This window comes from Diceros bicornis, chromosome 39, assembly GCF_020826845.1.
Source record: "Diceros bicornis minor isolate mBicDic1 chromosome 39, mDicBic1.mat.cur, whole genome shotgun sequence".
NCBI classification, from domain to species: Eukaryota; Metazoa; Chordata; class Mammalia; order Perissodactyla; family Rhinocerotidae; genus Diceros; species Diceros bicornis.
Window position 1 is genome coordinate 14,655,518 of NC_080778.1, and position 24,511 is coordinate 14,680,028.

The 24,511-nt window shown below is 44.3% G+C and overlaps 1 protein-coding gene across 2 annotated transcripts in view; it reads left to right on the forward strand.

Annotated features, from left to right (window-relative positions):
- The first annotated feature begins 437 nt into the window (after positions 1-437).
- Positions 438-24,511, forward strand: part of CNKSR3 (CNKSR family member 3) — a 90,646-nt gene continuing 66,572 nt past the window's right edge. The window contains exon 1 of one of the 2 annotated variants that reach the window (XM_058534110.1): positions 438-1,109. In XM_058534110.1, coding sequence (XP_058390093.1) covers positions 1,058-1,109 — 52 coding nt within the window. In that variant the 5' untranslated portion in view covers positions 438-1,057. The remainder of the gene's footprint in view (positions 1,110-24,511) is intronic. The other variant, XM_058534109.1, reaches the window with a different exon arrangement.

Below are 24,511 nucleotides of genomic sequence, written 5' to 3' on the forward strand. Positions count from 1 at the left end.
AAGAGAAGTGAGTTAAATTGTCACTATGTCATCCAAAATATAAAGTGAAATAATTTTACCTTAAGAAATTTAAAATAAGGAAAGCTTAATCGCAGAGCAAGATTGATACAAAGCATTTAAAATGAACAGAACATGCACATCCTACTTTGTGTGTGTGTGTGTGTGTGTGTGTGTGTGTGTATTGTTGCTCATACCGAGACAGACTGTTCTACCAATAGGACCCGGGCCTCACCCTGGCCAACGGGCTCTCCGGGCTGCACGCCCGAGCTACTGCCCGCCCCTTGAAAAGGAAAGTACGGCCCAGGACACTCCGGGAGTGTGCGGGAAGGGCTCAGAGAGGGAAAGTAACCAGAGGCGGCCGTTTCGGGCGGCCCCGCCCCCTCCCACGAGTTTCGCTGGGCCCTGGGCCCCGCCCCCTCTTTTATGCCGAGAGCAGCGAGCCGAGCTGAAACTTTGTAACCCGAGCGCGCACGCCCCGGCCTGCTCCCTGCCCCGGTGCGACCGAGAGGGAGGCGCGGGAGGTGGGACGCGCGGGCGGGAAGGCTCGGGGACGCCGGCGCACGCGGAGCGGGGACCCCGGGAGAGCTCGCCGCGAAGAGGAGGAGCTGGGCGGGGAGCGGAGCGCGCGGCCCGAGCACCGGAGGAAGTGATCCCGGCCGTGGCTGCAGAGGAGCAGCGGGGAGCAGCCGGGCCGGGAGGGGCCCGCGCCGAGCGGAGGCCAGGGGGTCTGGGGTCGCAGCCCGGCGTCCCCGCAGCTGCCATCGCCCAGGAGCAGCAGCTGTGCCCGGGCTCCCGGCGGCGGCGGGGGGAGGCGGAGGAGCTGCCGCTGCACGGTGGCAGCTGGAGGAGGAGCCGCACGGCTGTCCCGTGTGCCGGGGAGAGGGCCGCGCCGCGCTGGCCGAGCCGCGCGGGGATGAGCCGCTGACCGCGGCCATGCAGCCTTGACGGGGCGCTCGGGGACCAGCCGCAGGGCGCGCCCTCCCGGGAAGGGGCCGCGGGCGCAGGCAGCAGGTCTTCGCCGCCGACTCGAGCCCAGCGGGGAGCGAAGCCATTTACCATGGAACCCGTGACCAAGTGGAGCCCCCAGCAAGTGGTGGACTGGACCAGAGGTGAGCGGACCCGGGGGGCCCGGCGTCTCCAGCCCCGGGGATGGGGCGGGCGGGGAGCTGGGGTAGGGAGTGCTCGGCCGCTCCTGCAGGCGAGAAAGCGCAGCGTGGTGACAATGCAAACTTCTTCGGAGTGGCCTGTGCACCCCTAGCTCTTGTGCCTCCTTTCGGGGGTGCGGGTTGTGGCAAGCCGAGGGGAGCCCCGTCTTTAAACTGGGGAGTAGGGATGGCCTCTCTTAGGGAGGGGGAGGATTGGCGGTGCCGATCTCGGGACTGGGTAGGGGGCTCTGCGGGGCAGGGGCGCCCTCCCTGCCCGGCCTGGGTGCGGTGCCCGGCGCCCCGGCTGCCCGTCCCGGAGCGCAGAGGCACAAGGCGCCTTTGTGTGGGTGACTCCCCGCGGACCTCGTAAATGCCGCCTGCCCAGAGCGGTCCGCATCGGGACGAGGCTGTTGGACAGGTAGAGGGAGACTCCGGGGGCTCGCCGAGCCTCTCTGTTTTTGTTGGAGAAGGCGAGAGGGCAGCACAAGTGCCAACACAGGCATTCGCGCTGGCGAGAAACCTTGAGTCAGACTCCCCGGGACGCGGCGACTTTTGCTCCGGGATGGCGCCAGTACCCCCGGTGGCGCTGCATTTTTAGGCCACATTTAAACCCTGGGAAGAAGGAATCTAACTGTTTTGAACCACTCGCCTGAGTTATGCTGTATTTGGGGTGAGGGAAAGCAGGGGTGTGGCGGTCATGGGGGGTCGAGCAGGGGTGGAAGCTTGTACTCTGAGCTGCCACCCTTACTTTTTGGTAACTCCCAAGATTTCCAGGGAAAGGTGATAGAGGTTCCTCAAACCTCTTTGTACTCTTCCAAGAGAACGAGTCCGCCAAGAACAACCTATGTTTTCATGGGTTCCTCCCTCCTCTCCCGGCTCAGCATCTCTTATTTCAAGTTACTGTTTTTTTCTTTCTTCTATCTGGTCTTCCAGGTGGGGAATGGTGTCCTTTCTCAATAATAATAACTAGAATTGTATAGCACTTTACAGTTTGCTAAGAGCTCTCTCTCTGTTATTGCCCTTGGTCATCACAGTAAGCCTGTGAGGTAGGTAATACTGGTAAGATCAGGTCATCTTTCAAACTCTCTCGCCCGTGGCTGTGGCATACTGAACACTGGTCATCTTTACATCTCATTTCTCCTGCCGGTGTAGTACACAGAGACCACATGCAATGGGGTGTCCTACATGTATGAAATGTATGGGATGTGTCAGTGGGGTATGTCTGACCATTTCCTGCTCCTCTGGGACAAGGGAAGGGATACACTCTTTCCTGAGAAGAGGTTTGTCCAGGGACCAAAATTTCCTGGGCTCTTAATATGAAGATGAAAACAGCAAACGCTGGTATATTGGGTAAAGAGTAATAGCGTTGTTAGTGGTTGACACAAAACATTAACTTAAAAGCTATAAATATTCAGACCTTATTTTGAAATGGGGTGTATTCCCCCATTTAAGATACTACCAGATTCCCCAACTACCGACTTTCGGAGACTGAATTGGTTGATCTATTTTACTTGTGTGTCCATCACAGAGGCAACTTAAGATCCTGACGATTTCAGCAATTTTTGACCTCAAGAGCTGCTCTGTCCAATATGGTAGCCAGTAGCCACACGTGGGTCTTAAGTCCTTGAAATGTAGCTAGTCAGAATTGCTATATGCTGTAAGTTTAAAATACACATGCGTGTGAAGACTTGGCGGGGAAAAAAGAAAGTAAACTATCTCGATTTTTTATACTTGTTTCATGTTGAAATGACAGTATTTTGGATATATGAGGTTAAATAAAATTTATTATGAAAATTAACTTCACCTGTTTATTTTTACCTTCTTAAATGTGGCACCTAAAAAATTGAAAATTACACTTGTGGCTCGCATTAGTGGCTTGCATTATATTCTATTGGACGGTACTGCTCCAGAGTAAGGAAGGGGTTACAACTTATCACTCTTTGCCTTTCCTGAGCCTCTGCCAACCTACTTGATAATGTACAATCAGAAAAATGGTAACAGGCACACAGGAAGATCATGGAGTGAGATCTTCACATCCACAAGATTTGTCTTTTTTTTGGGTCTCTCGTGGGATCGAGAGAGGAGAAGTGTAAATTTATATCCTGTTATGTTCGTTTAGCTTTTAAAAGGAAGAGCAGATTAAAATGTTTTTGGTATCCCATTGCCTTGATCTTCAGACTTAGCTGCGAGTGCTTTCGTCTAGGGAAAATTTCCTGCTGACCTGAAAGAGCAATTGTGGGTGCTTCGGTGTCTTGGTGTCTGGAGCATTGGTTACTGATTAGGTCACATACCTGTGGTTAGCACGTGGCAACTTTATACAGAATGCTTGTGCCCTTTTGGACCCTTAAGTACAGCCTCATAGGATGACCTGGATACTTTCTGTGTTACAATCTAGAAAAGATAGAAGGAGCAAGTGTGTGGCTAACTCTTAGATGACAAGAGGCTACATTCTGCCAAATTGCGTGACGCATGACTTGAATATTTTTTATAGTAGTGATGTAAAAGTATTGACTTTTTAATTAACTATTGACTTATGCAAACTTGTTTGCTTATAGGACTATTTTTAGCTGTCTTTGCTAACCTCTCTACCCAACCCCCATTTTATAAATACATCCTACTGATAAGCAGCTCTTCATGTAGACTTTGCCACTCTTGGTATTGCATAAGTATGGGTATGATGATTATGAACGCTGTAGAAAGGCTTGGATTTAAAACTATCTAACCCTGTCCACAAGTGACAGCTTGCTCTCATGTTGATGTTATTAGGCAGGTGCATGCATTAGGAAAAAGGCTGATGTCTACAGAATGAATTAATTCATCTGGCTTTTGTTATTATTATTTTTTATTATAATAGTTTTTATTTGTATTAATCTTTAGCTATCCTGTTACCAATTTTATCATTATACTAGTAGATCCTCAGTGAGTGTTAGCAGTGTGTCAGCACAGGTCAAAGCATTTACAAGTATTAACTTATTTAATATGCATAACCATGCTTTGAGGCAGGAACTATTATTTTGCAGTTGAGGAAACTGAGGCACAGAAAGGCTAAGTACCTTGACCAATGTCACACAGCTGGGAAGTGACAGCAGCATTTGACCCCAGGTGATATGGCTTCACCATTCCATCTTCTCAGGAGGTTCTTCCCAGGGTCACTCCTAGAGGACTCAGAATCTTCACTCATTGATGAATAGACCTTTAGGGTTCCCATGATGTGAGATACTAATATCATACGTTAGTGGAGGAAAGGCACCCGGCAATATGTGTGCCTTATTCTACATATTCGGTATATGTCAGGGAAGTTATTTGTAAGTCAAATTAATTCATACTTCATGGCACCTTGCCTTTCAGATGACTCAGTAAAGGCTTTTGCAAAGCGAATGATCTTTTACAACGTGTGTCAGATGAGAAGAAGGTCAGTTGCACATAACAGAAGACCCAGTTTACAGTGGATTAACCAAATGGGAGTGTTGATTTTCTCCTGCAAAAGAAGTCTGGAGATAGGGAATTCAGGACCATATGGGGGCTCTGTGGTGCTGGCCGGGGCCCAGGCTCCTCTGTCATCCTGTTCAGCCATTCTTAGCATGTGACTTAGCATGTGGCATTCATCTTCATACTTAATGCCTCAATGCAAGATGGTGGCTCCACCTCCAGGAGCACGTTGCTATACCAGGCAGGAGAAAGGAGACCCAGAGAAGGGAAAAGACTCGTGGTAGCCAAGTCTTCCCCTTTAAAGAGCTCTCCTAGAAGCTCCATCAAGTGACTTGGCTTACATCTTAGTTGCCAGACCTGTCAGGTGGCCGCCTTATGCTGCAAGGGAGGCTGGTCACCTTAGTGTTTGTTAAGTTGGATTCATTGTGGCCCTGAAAAAAATTGGAGTTTGTTCAGTAAGGACGAAGGGGAGACTAGATATTGGTAGGCAACCAGGAGTGTCTGACACATAGTCATTGACATGTACTGATTTTCATAGATCAGTTCTCAAAGTAGGACACGTCACAATTTCCTACTTTCATCCAGCCCATGGGTCAGCCCTGTTTTATTTTTTATTTATTTATTTTTTTTATAATTTTATTTATTTATTTATTTTTTCCCCTAAAGCCCCAGTAGATAGTTGTATGTCATAGCTGCACATCCTTCTAGTTGCTGTATGTGGGACGCGGCCTCAGCATGGCCGGAGAAGCGGTGCGTCGGTGCACGCCCGGGATCCGATCCCGGGCCGCCAGCAGCGGAGCGCGCGCTCTTAACCGCTAAGCCACGGGGCCGGCCCAGCCCTGTTTTAGAAATAGTATTATATTTTCATTCCTGTTAAGCTTTCTCAGGTCAAAACCTTAACTTATATGAGGTCTTTGTCTCTAAGCTTGACTTAAATATTAGAAGTTGCATTGTAAAAAGCAACTACCTGAGCTGTGTTTCTGCTTTCAGGCCTTCGGAGAGTATCCTCAACAAGGAGGAAGGGCCATTGGTTTGTCCTGTCCGTCCTGCCCTTGGTCATTGATCTGTCTGCAATGGGCGGGCTCTCAATAAGTGTTGAGTGAGCGCGTCTATAAAACCAGTTTAGTCCCAGAACAGAAGTCTCTCTGGCCAGCTTCTGACACTGCTGGCATGGGTAACATTTCCCCATCACCAACCAAGAGTAAAGGGGGCTTTCTTACTCGAGGTCTGAGCCTGTAGGATTCAGGGCATTTGCCAATTCTCTGTAATCTGCCCATGGCCACTGCTCTTTCCCTGTAATGTCCATTAGTATGTGGCACAGCAGCAGTATGGTCACGGAGGGGCTGGAATTTCCACCTTAACTATAGAGATCTGGTATGTTGTCAACTGCAGTGTACCACCTAGCTCTGTTAGGCCCTTCTCATGGATGCCAGTTCTTTTTGTGATCCTAATTCCAGTTAGGTTATACTTTTTCCTTTAGCCTCTCTGGTCACTGAAAAAGGGAGGTCCTTTCTTTTGGCAGTTGTAGGTCTACCATCTGGCCATGGGTCAACAACTCTTCTCTTTATCCCGCTCTTTTCCTGGTTCTGTTCTATCTCCTGGACTCCAGCCATAGAGTTTTCTTAATCATAATAATAGAAAAACATTCATTGAAGCATTTATTTTGTGTCAGGCACTGTGCTAAGTGCTTTATTTAGACTCTCTCATTTAATCCTCGGAAAACGCAGTGAGGTGTACCAACCATTAATAGCCCATAGTAAAGACGAAGACACTCAAGTAGAGAGAAAGTATTTGCTCAGGGTCCCATATTTATGGGTGGTGCTCTTAAATGCTCTCCTCTCCTCCATGACGTCTTCTCTTCCACCGTTTGTATCAGGCGTTGGAATTTAGTGGTGCCTGTGGCCTCTGGGATCGGACTCTGGGTTTGTATCCCAGTTCTGCCCCTGACTGTGTGGTCTTGTAAGTTCTCAATAAATTACTACTCCTTGTTTTTATTGCTTTCTCTCCTCTTTTATCCTGTAGCTCCAGGGCGTAATCATTCTCTCCAAGCAGTCAGGTCTGTGATAAGGTTGATTCCTGCCATTCAGGGGCACCAGTTGGTGCCGAAGAGATTTCTCTGCCATTTGCCAACTACTCGGAACCCCGGGCAGGACTTGCATCTGGTCAGGAAGGTTCTTGGTTCGCTGAGTAATAGATGCCTTTTGCCAGTGTCATGAGCCTTCTTTGGGTAAATAAATTCAAACCATATTTTCTCAACTTTTTTCTTGTAATAACTGGACTTCCAGCGAGCATGGCATTAGGACTGGCTCTTGCTGTGGACTGCTGACCCCTGTCTGGCGCCTGGTCCGTGACCAACAGCATCCGCATCACCCGGGAGCTTGTTAGAGATGCAGAAGCGCGGGCCTGCTGAATCAGAATGTGCATTTTAACAAGATCCTCCGGGGCTTGTAGTTTGAGCAGCACTGCTCTGGCGTGCAGCTGTGCAGCTGCAAACGCATTTCACACCCCGACGGTGGGTCCTGCTATCTGATCTGACCTGGGCTCAATCTATTTTATTTAAGTTCTGCAGTGATGACACTTAGAGGATGCTTGACTTGGCAGCTAATTAAAGCAAAAAAGCAATCCTAGGGTGTGTGCTTCTGTTTCTAAGCACCACCTAGCAACAGCATCAGGTAATTCTCCAAACTAAATGAGACATTTCCCCTGAGATTTCTTACATATTTCTTGGGACTTGAAGAGTTCTCATAACAAGCTCTTTTTTTTTTTTTTTTTTAAAGAGAAGCAGTAAGAAGGGACTTGTGGGGTGGTCAGTGGGCATGGTGGCTATAATTTGTCTCAGATGCTCAGGTGGACTTTTGGCCAGTCACACTGTCCTATAGTCTGTGACTTCTTGGGGTTCACCACGCTTAGCTGATTTTTGGGCATTTCGTTGTTGAAAAAGACACTGAATGTCATTTAAGGAATAAATAACCAGGGAAGTTCTCAAAATTTAAAAGTATATGTTGTGCCGAGGCCTCAGTTCTGTACCCGTGGAGATTGGGAGGTGACCTCTGCATGCTCACGTGTGCCTCCCTTTCTGCGTTCACATCACTTCATAGAGCTGCGAGGGCCTTTCTTTTCTGTCCTGCCACTTCTGTGTCACTGCGTCGATTGACCCTTCCTGGCCTGTTGTGGTCCAGCTCTGGGACATTCCTGTTCTCACCTGGCTTTCCCTCTTTACTCTCATTACGGGCTCTTTCTGGAGTTTTCACCACCGGCTTAGCCGTTATCTAGGCTTTTAATGAATAAAGCAAGTTTTATTTAATTTGTTCTCATTTGATTCTTTTCACAAGCCCGAGAGATGCCCAGTGAAGGCATCTCCTTTGCAGATGAGGACATTTTGGCCTGTGGATGTTAAATGAGTTGCCCGAGGTCAAAGGCCGGGAGTGGGGACCAGACTCTCCAGGCTTCTGTTCTGTGGTTCTGTCCAGCTCCTGGATCCTCCTCTGGCCAAGGTGGATGCTTCTAGTTCTTTCTCAATCGACAAGTGTGGGAAGGGACAGCTTCGAAGAACTTTGGACTTTGGTGCTTCCTGATTATTCCCTCAGAGTTTACACTCGCGGGACACATTCCTTTTCTCTTCTTAGTTACACAGCTTCAGCAGGACCCTACATATTTGAACCTGATCTTTGAGCCTTCAACACACTTACTGCCAGTTGTGTGTTTTATTGTAGTTTGTTGATTCTGTTTTGTTGTTTCACAATGCAACTCAGTAATGGAATGAATCATTTCTCTTTGTTGACTCTCTGATTTTTATTTTGAGTGTCATATTGCAATTTTTTGGTCTATGTGATACAATAACACTTCTTATTTGGTAGAGTGATACACACGCACACATACATAAATACATTTAACTTTCTTAAACAGCACCTGCAGTTTTTCTGGCCCCATTTTCTGCCTGTCTGATTCTTCACAGCTTCTTCATTTTAACCGCTTTGGGAGAGAAAGGCAGCTAGAGTGAACAGTACATAGGCTTTGGAATAAAATAGAACTGGATTCAAATTGCATATCTGACACTAACTGGTTCAAAAGCTTGGGTAAGTAACTTATCTTCTCCAAGCCTGCCTTAGTTTCTCTTCTGTAAAATGGGACTGATAATAACCAACTCACAGGGTTTTAGTTAGAATTAAAAGAGATTGGGCCGGCCCCGTGGTTTAGCGGTTAAGTGCGCCGGCTCTGCTGCTGATGGCCTGGGTTCGGATCCCGGGCGCGCACTGACGCACCGCTTCTCCGGCCATGCTGAGGCCACGTCCCACATACAGCAACTAGAAGGATGTGCAACTATGACATACAACTATCTACTGGGGCTTTGGGAGGAAAAATAAATAAATAAATAAAATTAAAAAAAAAAAAGAATTAAAAGAGATAATATAGAGAAAGCACTTTGCACAATGCATGGCATATAAATGTTCACACACATTATTGTTTAATTCACAATGACGCTAAGTTAATACATAGCATAATTGGATTATTTTTGCTTAAATATTTAACTATAGTCACTTTCCACATGTTTACTAATAATTTATGACAATTCCATCCTCTTTTTTATTGGTATATAGGTGCTGAGTTAAACCAACCCCATTTTATGTCTTCTCCTCATTGTTTCCTTGGACACTTCCCTCACTTCCTTTGAGGGCCCTGGAGGTCTTAGAGGAAGGTGGTGTCACAGGTTTATTAGTAGCTCTCTTGGAATGGGCTTAGGAGGAATACTTAGGTCGATGAGAAATTCCACCCTGTAGTAAAAAGAGAGTTTCATTCATTCAACAAATAATTACTGACGACGTACTGAGTTCCAGGTGTTGTTCTAGGTAGTGGAAATCCAGCTGTATTCAGGGTGCAGGGGTCCAGCTGGGTCCATGCTTTATGTGGTAGATGTGGGGAGGACAACCAACAATAACAACCACCACCACAACGAGACAGCTGAACAAGGAAATATCCGCTATTGATAAGTGCCAAGAAGAAAGTGAAGCAGAGATGTGAAGGAGAGTGACCGAGTGGGGGACTTCTTTGGATGGTGTCATCAGGGACGCCTCTCTGAGAAGATGACGTTTAGACATGAATGACAAGAAGGAAACAGCCATTGGAAAATTAGAGGGAAGAGCACTGTAGGCAGAAGGAACAGCTAGTGCAAAGGCCCTGAGGTGTGAATGAGCTTGGAGTATCTGAGGAGAGGAAGTGTGATGGAGTCATGAAGAACAAGGATGGTGGGTGGGGTGGTGGTGGGTGGAGGTGGGGTGAAAGAAATACTCCAGATCATGTAGGGTCTTGTGAATCTTGGTCAAGTGTTTGCAGTTTTTCTAGTTTTCAGTTTTTTCAGAAAGCAGGGGAGTGACATGATCTGATTTGGATTCTTGGGGCAGAAATGAATGTAGCGAGTCCAGCTGGAAGGCATTGCAGTGTTCTGGAGAGGATGGTGTCTTGAACTAAGGTATTGGTGGCGCCAGCATTTGAGAAGCCAAGTTCTAGGTACAGTTGGTTCATTGATAGCTTAACATCCAGATAGTTTTAAAATTATATTTGAAATGGAGATGTATATTCATTTATTTATTTTTTCTTTCCTTACCAGGGTTAAGAGAACTCCCTGCCCTCCCCTCATGCTGATTACTCTCTTGTCATTTAAGATAGAGAGGCAATCTCTCTTTTTGGGTTCACGTGCTTTGTTCTCATCATTGTTCTTTTCTGGCACATTTTGCCGGGAGCTACAGTTTCTGAAGCTGCTTATTCGTCTATGAATAGGGTTTTTGTGAAAGTGGACTCAGCCTAGTTTGTTTTCTTTGACATCAAATGGATGATTGAACAGTTTTTAACCTGGGATCAGAAGGGCAAACGCGGTGGTGTTTATTAGAACAAAACAGTTCCTTCAAATGCACATCAGTAGGTTGTAAAAATTAGAAAGCTTTCTATATGAAAACTTTAAAATTATTTGAGTCAAAAGAACTGGTAGATAAATGTGATTTAAAATATTCTGTTCCACTGACAGACTATCCTAATTTTCCTTTAGAAAATAGAGTCACCATACTTTTGGTTAGATAGATGGTAGTTTGAGAAATTTTCAACAGGTAAGAGTTGAACGCATTTTTTTAACACTTAATGCATCGCTTAGCAGGGTAGGAGTGAGTGGGAGAGAATTGAAGAGAGGTAGGCTTATATTAGAATAACCTGGAAGCTTAGTACACACACCGAATGTCACCCTCCCCTCCCCAAGGAGAATATCTCAGCCCCCTTAGAGGAAAACCCCTACGTGTTATCTGTCAGAAAAGGCGGTGATTATGATCATCTGAATCATGCTTTCCTGAGGAAAACCTTTTAGTGAAAGGAAACATTCTATTTCCTATTTTCAGAGATTTGCAGCAGAGGGGAAATTCAGTGCTTTTGGGTTTAGGACTGGATGTGTGTGTGTGTGTGTGTGTGTGTGTGTGTGTGTGGTGTGCTTCTGTGACTTCCATTTTAACCCGTTTCTTGAACAGTCTTTCATGTTTGCAGAGTAATTTTATATGACAATGTGTTAAAGAGAATCATACCTGGAATATGATCTTTGACACAGAGGAGAGCTAGAGTGTAGACTGGTCTAGACTTCATGTAACACCTGTTGGGGTTGTCAGCACCGTCTTAACAAGGATTCCAACTGGAGGCTTAAACTAACCGTGAGCAGATGACACAACTGTGAGTAGCATTTATGAAAATGACTGTCTACACCAAAGCCTAAAATTGTTAGTAATAAGCATTTTGAAAAAACACAAAGATTCCTTGCTAGTAAGACATCTAGAGACGTATGGTATGAAATGGTTGGTTTTAAGCACCCCTTAGGCCAAGCTGAAGAACCTTCTATAAAGCTGATCTGTAAAGAGAGACCCTTTTTGGAGGTGGAGAAGCTCTTCATTCTTGTTCAGCACCGTCTAATCAGGACACTTAATCAGCACCTATAAATGCATGACTATGGACCTGACTGTTGACATTTTTAGACAGATTTTTCAAGAAACTCTCTCCCAGCCACATGTATGTGGTGCCTCTCAACATCTTGTCACTATTGAACTTACTTTTTCAGCGTCAGCATCAGCAGGGAACTTAGACATGTAAATTCTCAGGTCCCATCCCAGACCCACAGAATCAGAAACCCGGTGGGGTGGGACCCAGGAAGCAGTGTCCCTCAGGTGATTCTGGTGCCAGCTGAAATTTGAGAACCACCGGTCTATATCACTCATGTGGAGCATACAAAAATAAATGATGTTAAGTTAGACTATCCCCCATAACTGTTATGTACAGTTGGTTTTTGGCTAATACATAATGACTGATTAGGAAGGAGAACTTTTCTAGAAGGGACAGCTATGTATTTCAGTGGATGAGTTCGTGCAGCTAGGTCTGTAAGTGTCCCTTCCACAGAGTGGGCAGGGAAGAGTTAAAGCTGTCACCCCCCCCCCCCCCATGGGCTCCTAGCTAGCTGCTGCACCCTGGCCCAGGGGATCCTTCTGTTGTGTACCTCTGTGAGTGCTCAGCCCCAGGAAAACACAGAAGGAGGGGAAAGTTTGACGGTCTGAAGGGACCTGTTTAGGTTTTGTGTAGAATTTCCAGAGCTTGCTCTAATAGAGGAGCAGAATGTAGCATCCCTTCCCCCATTCCATTTTGAGAGAGCGGCTAGTTATTCTCTCTCACTGAGCACTCAGCTTTTGGCTTTGAACAACAAAGAGAAGGGAGGAAAGAAAAAGCAGAAAAGGGAAATAGAGAGGCAAATATGTCGCAGCTCAAGGTGAAAAGCTCTCTGGTCTTCGTACATGGACATTGCATCGGTGGAGATGGAGTTGGAGAGCCCCCGCAGTTGACAAAGGCCAAGAGAGTCCAAACTAAAAAAGATACTACAGAAGTGAACGCGCTGAAGAATGGGAATGGCACTGAGACTTTCAACAAGGGCTGCAAACTCAGATGCCTATAGGAGCCAGGTAGGCAATGTCAGAAATTGAAATTGGGGTCATGTGAGACCATAGGGAGTGGTGGAGACTGTAGCAAACCCAAAGACACATTTATTGCTCAATTTCTGCTGACTGTGGACCTACAGTTTCAGATCTTCTACTTTTTGTTTTCTGTTATTGTTATTTTCAAAAGAGGTTAGATATCTGGATTTCTATGTGACATTTCCCAGTTTTTGGCATAGGCCAAACAAAATATATCTGTGGGCCAGTTTGTGATTCTCCCTGTGGACAGCTGTGGTCAGGTGTTAATTGTCCTAGTGAGAAACAAACCTACAAGATGTGAATGCAATTAGCTATATAGTAATTAATCAACTATTTAGTAAATCTGTTTGTTACCTATAATTTCATTTTGCCATTTAACTAATCCTGTTATTTCTAAAATTGTGATATATAATTCCATGCACGTATTGTTAAGCCAGAAATACTGATGCCTTAATGAACCCAACAGAACATTGGGTAGTTACTCTTCAGTCTAAAAACAGAAATTTGGCTTCTCTTGATTGAGTTTCCTTCACTGTTGGCTGTGTGGTATTGGTCCTGACAGGAACTGTTTCTGTTTGTACAAAAAGATTTTATTTATAACTTGAAATAGGGCATATGCTCCAGATTTCTGTGCTGGTTTGTGGGGTCCTGTTTGAACCAGGAAGGTATCAGTTGACTCAAGGTCTTTCTATCTTCATGGTGCTCTCAATTGGGAAACACAGCAAAACACACAAGAAAAGCAGTAACTTTAGTACTTAAACTGGGGCAGAACTTGAAAATACAATCTACAAAACTTTTCAACAAAAATCGTGGAATATTTTAACCTTTCACTTGCTTTGTAAATGGACAGTCTAAATATATATACACATGTACACATACACACACATATAAATATACAGACTATATACATACACACATATACACACACAGATATATATTCATTATAGATGGTCGTTTGTTAAACCTTCATTAGGTTTTTATTTCAACCATTAATTCTCTTTTAAAACTTAAAATGAGGGGCTGGCCTGGTGACGTAGTGGTTAAGTTCACGCGCTCTGCTTTGGCAGCCTAGGATTTGCGGGTTCACATCCTGGGCACGGACCTACACACCACTCATGAAACCATGCTGTGGCGGTGTCCCACATATAAAATAGAGAAAGATTGGCAATGGATGTTAGCTCACGGCCAATTTTCTTCAACAACAACAACAAAAAACAAAAAACAAACTTAAAATGAAAAAAATATATAGATTTCCTTTTTTGTACCAATTACTTTGCTTCATGGCAGGAACAAAAAGATGAGTTAGAGGTAAATGAAGCCTGTCATCCAGAAGCTCGTGGTTCAGTCGAGAGGCAGCAGTTAGCAGGTGACAGTGGGATTCCCTATGTGCTAGGCTGTGGCTTTTGGTGACTTCTCTCAGTTAGTCCTCATAATGCTTATTTGACAGCGACACTTTTATTGTCTTTATTTTAGAGTTCAGAAAACCGAGCCCTGAGCTCCCTAAGGTTGTGTAAATAAGGTTCGAATCAGAAACGTTTGATTCCGGAACCTGGCCTCCCACCTGGCTGTTCTTTGGTAGGTACTAACGTAAGTTTGGTCTGGTAAAAAGTTTTGAGGGCAAGGAAAAAACATTTACATTATTAACAGTATGACTTGAATTGATCTATTTAAATTTAACCTATAATTTCACCACTCAGTAAAAAAATTCTAGAGAATACCGTATCTATTTTTTTTCTCTTTATGCTATTTGATTGGGCTACCGTAAATGGGAAAAGATGGATTTTAAAATATATTTAATAGAGATTATGTAACTTTTGGATAGTCACAATGTTTTTAGGTTCTAGTTTTCTCATAAGGTAAATTTCTGAGATTGTATGAATATATATTTTAAAAGACTAGGAGGAAATGCATTACAATGCCAACATTGGTTTTCTGTGGATGATAGAATTGGAGGTGGCTTTTATTCTCTTGTTTGTACATACTAAGATAAATGGTTATTCTCTTTTTTTTTTTTTAATTTATTTTTCCCCCAAAGCCCCAGTAGATAGTTGTATGTCATAGCTGCACATCCTTCTAGTTGCTGTATGTGGGACGCGGCCTCAGCATGGCCAGAGAAGCGGTGCCTCAGTGCGCGCCCGGGATCCGAACCCGGGGCGCCAGCAGCAGAGCGCGCACTTAACCGCTGAGCTGCGGGGCCGGCCCGGTTATTCTCTTGTATTTAGAGCCATGAGTGCTTTCTGCTTGGCCTCGCATCCTGAGCTGCTTGGGAGTCAGAAAAGCCACAAAAGGCAACGTGGGAGAGAATGTTGGACTCACTTTCCTGTCTTTCTCTCCAGGATCTTGATCCCTCAAGTCCTGGCAGCCTTAGTGACTCTCTGTTACCTTCCAACTTCTAGCCCGTCTTTTAAATTTCTCTTTTAGTCTTGTCTGGGTTAGTTTGATACATGTTGATCCAGCGTAGCCAGGTTCATCCAGCCACGTTGTTTGAGTGCAAGACTTAGAGTGTTGCTGCTCAGATTCAAGTGGGCATAAGAGTGGCTCACTAATAAGGACCAATGGTTCTTGGCTGACTCGCAGAGAGTCTGCTAACGTAGGTGCATGGTGGGTCCCTGGGAGCTGTGTGTGTAATAGGCAGCCCTATGTCTTTTTCAGGTGGTCTGTGAACCACGGTTTGAGAGGTACTGACTTTTAGGAAGTTTGTTCTTAATTCACTGGATAATGTGGAAATAGTACGGGGGGGTTGAAAGGAGACTTATTGCCGACAGAGCTGTGGGAAGTGGGAAGGGCTTTGGAGGGAGGAGTGATTAGAGGCTGAGAGACCAGCTCTAGGAGGCATTTGGGGCGGTCTCTTGGAGGAAATTGAAAAGGCCTGAGCTAGAGCAGTGGGCTTGGGAAGGAGAGGAGGGAAGAAATGCCAAGAAAGGCAAGGGCCACGAGCAGTCTGGAAGCCTTGGCAGGGTCTGAATGTGGGAGTGGTGGGAGGGGGACTTTAATGTCCAGGTTTTGTGCCTCAGTGACTTAGCATGACAGCACCATTAAAAATGTGTTGAATTTTGGGAGGAGCTGCTTTGTGGGTTCAAGACTGAGCACACCTTACAGATACCAACCTCAAAAGCTGTTCTGGTCTGTAGACAATAAATCTTGCATGGTACCAACATCTTGCATGATTCAAACACTTGAGAAAACACAGAGCTGTCTCTTATTGCAGCACTCTAATTGTGTCATGTTTTAATGAGGTGTAAATATCATGCAGCTTGGCACACGAGATGTGTTAAAATAGGAGAGTGTTAGCTGAAATTCAGCTCCTCTAACTTGAGTGTGAAATGATGCAATATACATGAATATGACACCCAGAATTATTTCTGTACAGTGCATTCTAAGACATGGAACACAAAATAAAATAGAAAGGATTAGAGTGCTACAGGACAGCGTGTAAATGGAGATAGGAAATCAGTGCTGATAAGTGCAAAATGCGTCTTGGAGGAATCCCTGATTCTTGTCCGGTGCCCCATGAGATGAGCGGTTCTGGCTAACAGGCCTGGCTGCAATTGCTATGTGGGTGGGTGAGCAGGTTCCCTGAGATTAGTGCCTTCTTTGGGTTGCCAAAGCAAACCTGTGAGAAGAAGGACCAACTGGAAGAGAGCCGAGTGTGTAGAGCTCTTCAGGGGCCGGGCACGAAAGGGAGTGGGTGGCAGGTCCTTCCTCAACAGGCATGACGTCCCCCATTTTCTTATCTGGCCCAACCAACCGTTAGAAGTAGATGTGATTTCCCCCAGGTAAAGGTAACAGATTCTTGACTTAATAGGATCAGCTATAAAATGATAGCTGATTTTTCTTATAACATCTTCCCCGGTATTCTGCATGGCTGACCTTCCTAGGAAAACTGCCTAATTTCTGATCTATGATTTTTAAATTACTGCTGACTCCATTTACCTGGTATTCTGAAGGGGGCCACTTGTCTTCCACATTGATTCTAGCTCCGGGAATGATGTTTTCAATGAAGTCCTGTGACACTGGGACAAATTAGGAGAAATATAACTCTCACTCTTCGCACTTAACTCACCCTTAGTCTGTTAGCCAGAGTGCCCAGTTAACGGGTGCTTCCACCAAGTCTGGTGAGGATTCCTAGTCGCCATGCATTCATTCAACAAGTATTTGAGTACCTACTGAGTGCCAAGCACTGTTCCAAGAGCTGAAAATACAGCAGTGAATAAAATAGATGATAGTTCCTGTTTTCCTGAAGCTGATGTTCTAGTGGGGGTAGGCAGACAATAAATGAAATTCATAGCACGTAGACGTGGTATGTGTTGGGGAAAGGGCCATAGGTGGATGCAAGAACGAAGGGGGGATGTAGTTTTAACTAGGGTGACCAGGGAAAGATGTCAGTGAGTAATACAGCTAACAGGTGGAAGAATGTTCTTGGCAGAGGGAACAGCAAGTGCAAATGCCCTGAGACAGGAGAGGGCCCCACATGGGGAAGGAGCAAGGAGGCCGGTGTGGCTGGAGCCGAGCGAGCGAAGGGAAGAGCAGCGGGAGATGAGAGCAGAGAGGAGAGGGGAGGCCTGATGGCGCGGAGCCTTAGGGATCATTGTGTGTGTTTGGGCTTCAATTTGGTGTCTTGGGGAGCCATTGGAGGATTTTGAGCCAAGGAGTGATATTAGATTTACATTTTAAGATTACAGTGGTTGCTGTGTTGAGAAGACTGAAGTGGGCAAGGGTAGAATCAGGGAACCAGTTATGATGCTTTGGCCATAATCCTATGAAAGGTGACGCTTGGACCAGGTGGTCGCTGTGGCCACTGTGAGAGGTGGCCATGTTCTGGGCATTCCGAAAGGCCAATAGGACTCCAGAGAGATTGGATATTGGTGTGTGAGGATACCTGTCAAGTTTTTGATTTGGGGAGTTGGAAGGATAGAGTCGCCATCTACAGAAAGGTGGAAGAAAGTGGGAGGAGAAGGTTAAGGGAGTGCTATTGGGACTTTGAATTTGCAGTGCCTGTTAGTCCACAGAGTGAAGTAGGTAGTTGGATATATGTGTCTGGATTAATGGGAGAGGTTGGGACTAGATAGAAATTGGGTGGTCATCGGAGTATACATGGTATTAAATCTTTGAGATGGATGATATCATGAACTGAGTGAGCAAAGGGAGACAAGAGAAGAAATCTAGGGCGTTCCAACCTTTAGAAGTCTGGGCAACGAACGACCAGGAAGATTGCTATGAAATTGTTACCAGTAAGTAGAAGGAAAACTAGGAGAGGGTGGTGTCGTGAGGCCAATAAAGGGAGGATTGAGAATTGACCAGTGTATTTAGATGTGTGGAGGACATTGGTGAACTTGACAGGGTAGCTTTGGTGGGTTGAAGGGGGCAGAAGTCTGAGTAAATTCAAGAGCAAGTGGGAGAAGAAGAAGAATTGATGTCCCAAGAGACCACCCAATGTTACAGCATCTTCCTGAATGAACACAGCACGGTTTTATTCTCAGTAGGACTTGAGTACTGAATGCATTTTATTTTAATTCTTTAAAATATGTCATCGGGGCCGGCCCCGTGGCTTAGCGGTTAAGTGCACGCGCTCCGCTGCTGGCAGCCCGGGATCGGATCCCGGGCGCGCACTGACGCACCGCTTCTCCGGCCATGCTGAGGCCGTGTCCCACATGCAGCAACTAGAAGGATGTGCAGCTATGACATACAACTGTCTACTGGGGCTTTGGGGGAAAAAAAATATGTCATCGACTTTTGGAATAGACAACTGTTTGGTAATTAGATATTTAATAAGTTGGGATATATCATGCCCTCCCTGAACTGGGTAACAGCGCACTGCAGGTTATGCAATCTCTGATTCTAATCCGAACAAAGCCATTCATTTAGAGAATGACTGTGTACTGGTGGCTTCTATAGAGAAGAGTTAATCAGCAGAAATTCTCTCTCTCCATTGTTTTTCACATTTACTTGGAAATGTGAGTAAATAGTTCTCTACCTGAGTTCTGTTCCGTAGTTTACCCATTTAGGTAGAAAAGGTTTGTTATGGACAGATCCAAAACCTCGGAAGAATTCCTTATTGCTGGTAATTTACCTTCATATATTGTAAGATTTATGTGAAATATTCAGAATGCCATGAAATCATATATAAATAATGGTCTATTACAGCCCCTACATGGAAGCCTGTTGGTGGCAGGAAAATTGGTGCAAATAGAGATAAACCAGGCAACTTTATTTATTTTATTATTATTATTATTTTTAACTTTATTGTGGTAACATTGTTAGTGTAAATTTCAGGTGTACATCATTATACTTCTATTTCTGCATGGATTACATCATGTTCACCACCCGAATACTAATTACAATCCATCACCGCACACATGTGCCTAATTATCCCCTTCTCCCTCCTCCGTCCCCCCTTCCCCTCTGGTAACCACCAATCCAATCTCTGTCTCTATGTGTTTGTTTGTTGTTCTTATAATCTACTACTTAATGAGTGAGATCGTATGGTATTTGACCTTCTCCCTCTGACTTATTTCACTTTGCATAATACCCTCAGTGTCCATCCATGTTGTCACAAATGGCTGGATTTCATCGTTTCTTATGGCTGAGTAGTATTCTATTGTGTACATATACCACATCTTTTTTATCCATTCATCCCTTGATGGGCACTTAGGTTGCTTCCAAGTCTTGGCTATTGTGAATAACGCTGCAATGAACACAGGGGTGCATGTATCTTTATGCATTGGTATTTTCAAGTTCTTTGGATAAATACCCAGCAGTGGAATAGCTGGATCGTATGGTAGTTCTATCCTTAATTTTTTGAGGAATCTCCATACTGTTTTCCATAGTGGCTGCACCAGTTTGCACTCCCACCAGCAGTGTATGAGAGTTCCCTTCTCTCCACATCCTCTCCAACACATGTTGTTTCCTGTCTTGTTAATTATAGCCATTCTGACGGGTGTAAGGTGATATCTCATTGTAGTTTTGATTTGCATTTCCCTGATAGTTAATCATGTTGAACATCTTTTCATGTGCCTGTTGGCCATCTGTGTATCTTCTTTGGAGCAATGTCTGTTCAGGTCTTTAGCCCATTTTTTAATTGGGTTGGTAGTTTTTTTGTTGTTGAGATGCATGAGTTCTTTATATATTTTAGAGATTAACCCCTCATCAGATGTGTGGTTTGCAAATATCTTCTCCCAATTGTTAGGTTGTCTTTTTGTTTTGTTGGTGTAAACCAGCCAACTTTAAGTGTAAGTCATCCAATATTTATTGAGCACCTGTCATTTGGAGTGTTCTCTTCTAGGGGCAGTGAACAAGCAGGATCCCTGTGTCTTTGGCACCTTCCATCAAGTGGAGTACACAGACAAGTCCACAGGCATTTGAGCTACAGGGCATCCTAGCAGTGTGCAGGAGAAGTATGTAACTGGGATTTGAAGGGAAACAGCATGGAGGGCTTCCTAGAAGAAGTGACATCCAAATAGAGACCTGTAGGATGAGCAGGAGGTAGCCAGGCCTAGTGCAGGGGGGTAATATTAAGCAGAAAACTAGGAGGGAAGAGAGAGCATGGCATTTGCTAGCAACTCAAAGAACTTGATTGTGCTGGATCTATTGTGAGGTGGAGTGGAGTGAGATGAGGCTGGAGAGGTGGTGTGTGGGGAGGGGGCCAGATCACCAGGGCCCTGTTTATGTCTCTGAGCAGGTGGAAACCGATGAAGGACTTCATGTCTTTGAAAGGCCTTGCTTTGTGGAGGAAGTGTGTGTGTATACGTATGTAATACATATGTAAGTTATATATATACTCACACATACGTATGACTATACATATATGTATACACATATTTTTAAAGCTCCTGTATGTTATTTGATTCAGGATTCTATTAAGGAGGCACCTGCCTCTCTTATGGAACATAGCATTATACTGGGTATCAGACCCAGAGTGAACTAGTCACTCTGCTGTGAGGGGAGCCCCTGAATCTCAAGGAGAAATATCTGTTAAAGGCTCTCTGCAGAAATGAACTTGACTTCCTGGGTATTTATCTCCTTTGATCTGTGAAATGTGAAACTGATCAGACTTTTAGCATAAGGAAACATAAAACATAACAACTCTTCATTAAAAAAAACAAGGAACTACTAAAACATTGACTTGCGTTAAAAAAGAGATAGGAGTCGGACTGCCAGGCAGTGGGAGGGAAAAGGGAAGGCAGGCAGTGAGGAAGGGGGAGGAACAGACCCTGGGAGCCAGGGTGGGGGGTGTGGGGGTGGGCACAGAGGTTGTAAGTGCCAGGAGGGTGTGACCTGGAGGTCACACCTTGAGCTGTGGGTGTTTTGTGTATCACCTGTACTCTCCTCCCTGTGGCTGATTAATGATTAATAATTGTTTCTAGCTCAGCATATAATGTAGTCTTTATATGATCTAGTCTTCACTATAGTGGGGTGTCAGAGCATAGCATAGCATTTGTAGGAATTTATTCTCTACAAGTGGTTAGAAATATCATCCAAGGGTTTGGAAGGCTCCTCCTGAGAAGGATGTTCCAGTTTGTAAGATACTCTATGCTTCTCACCCATTTCCACTTTTAGCTTGGTGCCATATATACCTAAATCTTGAAAATATATACTATGACCATTTCAGTCCCAGGCCTAGATGACTCATCCTTGCTATACCAGCTCCAGAAGCAGCCACGTGGGTATTCATTTCGGAGGTCCTGAACTCTGGAAGAACACACAGATTATACTTAAAACTAATGGGGCTTGATTATGGTAGGATGAAAAAAAACAAAACAAGAACCCACCTCTTCAGGGTGTGGCTGCCCTTTCTGTTGCTTTGCATTGTTTCCCAGATTGCTGTGGGTGGTTGACGTTGCCACATCATTCCCAGGGTTAAACACATACTCAGTTCTGGGAAAGCGTCCATCTTCAGCTGTAGACAATTATAATTCAGTGGAATGCGTGTTTAAAAATAACTTAACAAGGTAAAATTTTAGTTTTTAATAGTTACTATTTAGAAAAAACAGCCAATTTTTCAGATTTTTTGTAACTTCTTTTTGCATCAGTGGGCTTGTTTCACATCTTGAGGGTGTTTTTGTTTCTTCTTCATCTTTTTTTAAAAAGCCCTAGAATGGATATTGCAAAAATATGTTATGAAGGTAGCAAGGGGCTGGCCCCGTGGCTTAGTGGTTGAGTGCGCGCGCTCTGCTACTGGCGGCCCGGCTTCGGATCCCGGGCGCGCACCGACGCACCGCTGCTCTGGCCATGCTGAGGCCGCGTCCCACATACAGAACTGGAAGGATGTGCAACTATGACACACAACTATCTTCTGGGGCTTTGGGGATAAAAAAAAAGGAGGAGGATTGGCAATAGATGTTAGCTCAGAGCCGGTCTTCCTCAGCAAAAAGAGGAGGATTAGCGTGGATGTTAGCTCAGGGCTGATCTTCCTCACCAAAAAAAAAAAAAAAAAGGTGGTAGCATGCATATTGGCACCTTTTTCCTATTTTCTAATTTTAAAATTAACTTTAACTTGAGATGGTGTGTATTGTTCCAGCTCTGCCGTAGAAATTCCATCTCCTAAAATCATGGTCTAATGAATCAAGGAGAAAAGGAACATTTTCTAAAACTAACTCGTAACAGAAGAAAAAAAGTATAAATGCCTTTAAGCAACGTTAGGAATTCAGGAAGAATGCCTAGAATTCCTAGAATCTAAATCCCAGAAAAATCTATCTTATTAAATGCAATTGTGGTAGACTTCCTGGAAGTGATAAATGAGGTGAAATCAATCTTTTGTAATGACTGAATTGTCATCAGAATATCTGAAAACAATTTTGTGGGTCAAGGTAGGTAATTATCATTTTTGGTGTTAACTATGTAACTATAATGTTATAAAAACATTATAAAACTATTTTTCTTATAAAAGAAGATTACATGGTATAGATCTTATTATTGTAATTGTTGGTTTTGTTTGCTTTTTACAGATCCAAAGTTATAGTGAAAGTGACATATTGTTGCAATGAGATGTAAGGAAAAGAGTTGTTTTGGGGTTTTTTTGTTCTCTACAGATAACATTCTTTTTCTCTTTTAAAAAGCATCATTTTCATCTAAAGCCAAATGATAGGATTAACATTTGCACTTGAGACCGTCAGGGATAGTGTCTGTTTTTCTACTCAAATTAGGGCCAGGCAATAAAGGTCTTTGGTAAACACTTGATAAGGAGGAAGGTAAAACCTGAAAGTCTCTCTAAGAAAGTTGGAATCAGCTTTTAAAAATCATGGCTCCCATTGGAATGTGTCTGCTTTGGGTGAAGGTTGGAGGGTGTGTCTGTGTTAATTGCCTGCAATAGAGGAATAGTTGTTCTGCTCTTAAGGATTTTGCCTGGAGAGAAAACGTATTCATGCATCCATTCATAGTCTCCTTTTCTGTCTCTCTCTCTCTGTTTTGGTTGTATGTTTGTGTGTTTGTGTGTGGGCCATTCTTCATTTTAAAACCTTTGTGGCTGCTGCAGTCTTACATAGTGGTTAAGAGCCAGGGCTGACTGCTTACGTCGGGGTCCTTTACCATCCCTTAGACGTGTGATGTTGGCCAAGTTACATACATTGTTAGTCGACTAGCTTATTTTTCAATTTGAGGTCATGCTATTACTAAACTTGCAAGGTTTATGTTGAGGGTTAAGTGAGATAATGCAGGTGAAATATTTACCACAATAAATGGTAAACTAAACTATATGGCATATAGTAAGCACCTAATAAAACCCCAGCTGTTGTTTTGTTGTACAGACAACAGGGATATCCTGGAGAAAAAATTTCACATTTCTAACAAAATCTTTTCAGGTTAAACAAAGATACCCTGCCTTTTACAAGCCCAGTGAGAAGAATGGTAAAGAGCAGATTGGATCCCATATCTTTTGGGGAGTGTGTTGATATAAAATGGCATTGGAAAGAGGAGATGCCAATTGCACCTCTTAAACTACAAGATGTGGATGATTTCTTAAATTTATCTCCCTAGTTATTCGACTAACATAGTGTTCTGAGATTTGACAGCTACTAAGGGTGATCTATAGATTACGGTCATTAAAAGTCAGAGGGAAGGCTGTCGCCGAAGGCAGGCCCTTCAAATTTATATTTCTTGTAGCACAATTAATGTCCACGACTTGTTACATTTCCTGCTTTGCTGTGGCTTTTGATAACTGTGGGTGTAACAGTCATCCTTGGGTGTGTCCACGGTGTAGTACGTATTCCACTGAGTAATCGACTTCTGTCATCTTCTGGCTCTGCAGCCCCACATGGAAGGCGCTCCGTCTCGCCAAGCCCAATTAAGGAAACCAGCCCGGTTTCTTTTTGGGAGCCAAGAAGTGATTTCGTAAGATCTGCTCCTGTAAGCACTGTGGGAATAGCCATCAGAATGGTGATTGCCTCTGTTCTTGTCACCAGAGTTGCTTCCCTCAATTTCAAAATCATAGAAAGTTGCAAAATTCTCGAAGGACTTTTATGTTACATGTGCGAAAAAGGGAGGAAGGATGATCCCCACAGGTCTCAGAGAGGCACCTGTGCAGGTAGGGCAATACGCTGTCAGTGCGAAAGGTGGACCCGGACTTATGAGCAAGACTCAGACCTGATGTTTGTTTTGGAAGGTGTGGGGTGTTAAATAAAAAGCTTAACTATAGACTTTTTGTAAGACTTTTTGAGCCGAGGGAAAAAGTGATCTTATATTTTAGTCCATGTGTATCTGCTTCTGGAGCAGAATTTTAGCAGTGGTTAATGTAGAAAAGTTGTCTTAAAACTTAATAAACCTAGAGCCAGCCCTGATGGCCTAGTGGTTAAAATTTGGCACCCTCTGCTTTGGTGGCCTGTGTTCACTTCCCAGGTGTGGAACCACACCACTTGTCTGTCAGTTGCCGTGCTGTGGCGGCAGCTAACACAGAAGAACCGGAAAGACCTACAACTAGAATATACAACTATGTACTTGGGCTTTGGGGAGGAGAAAAAA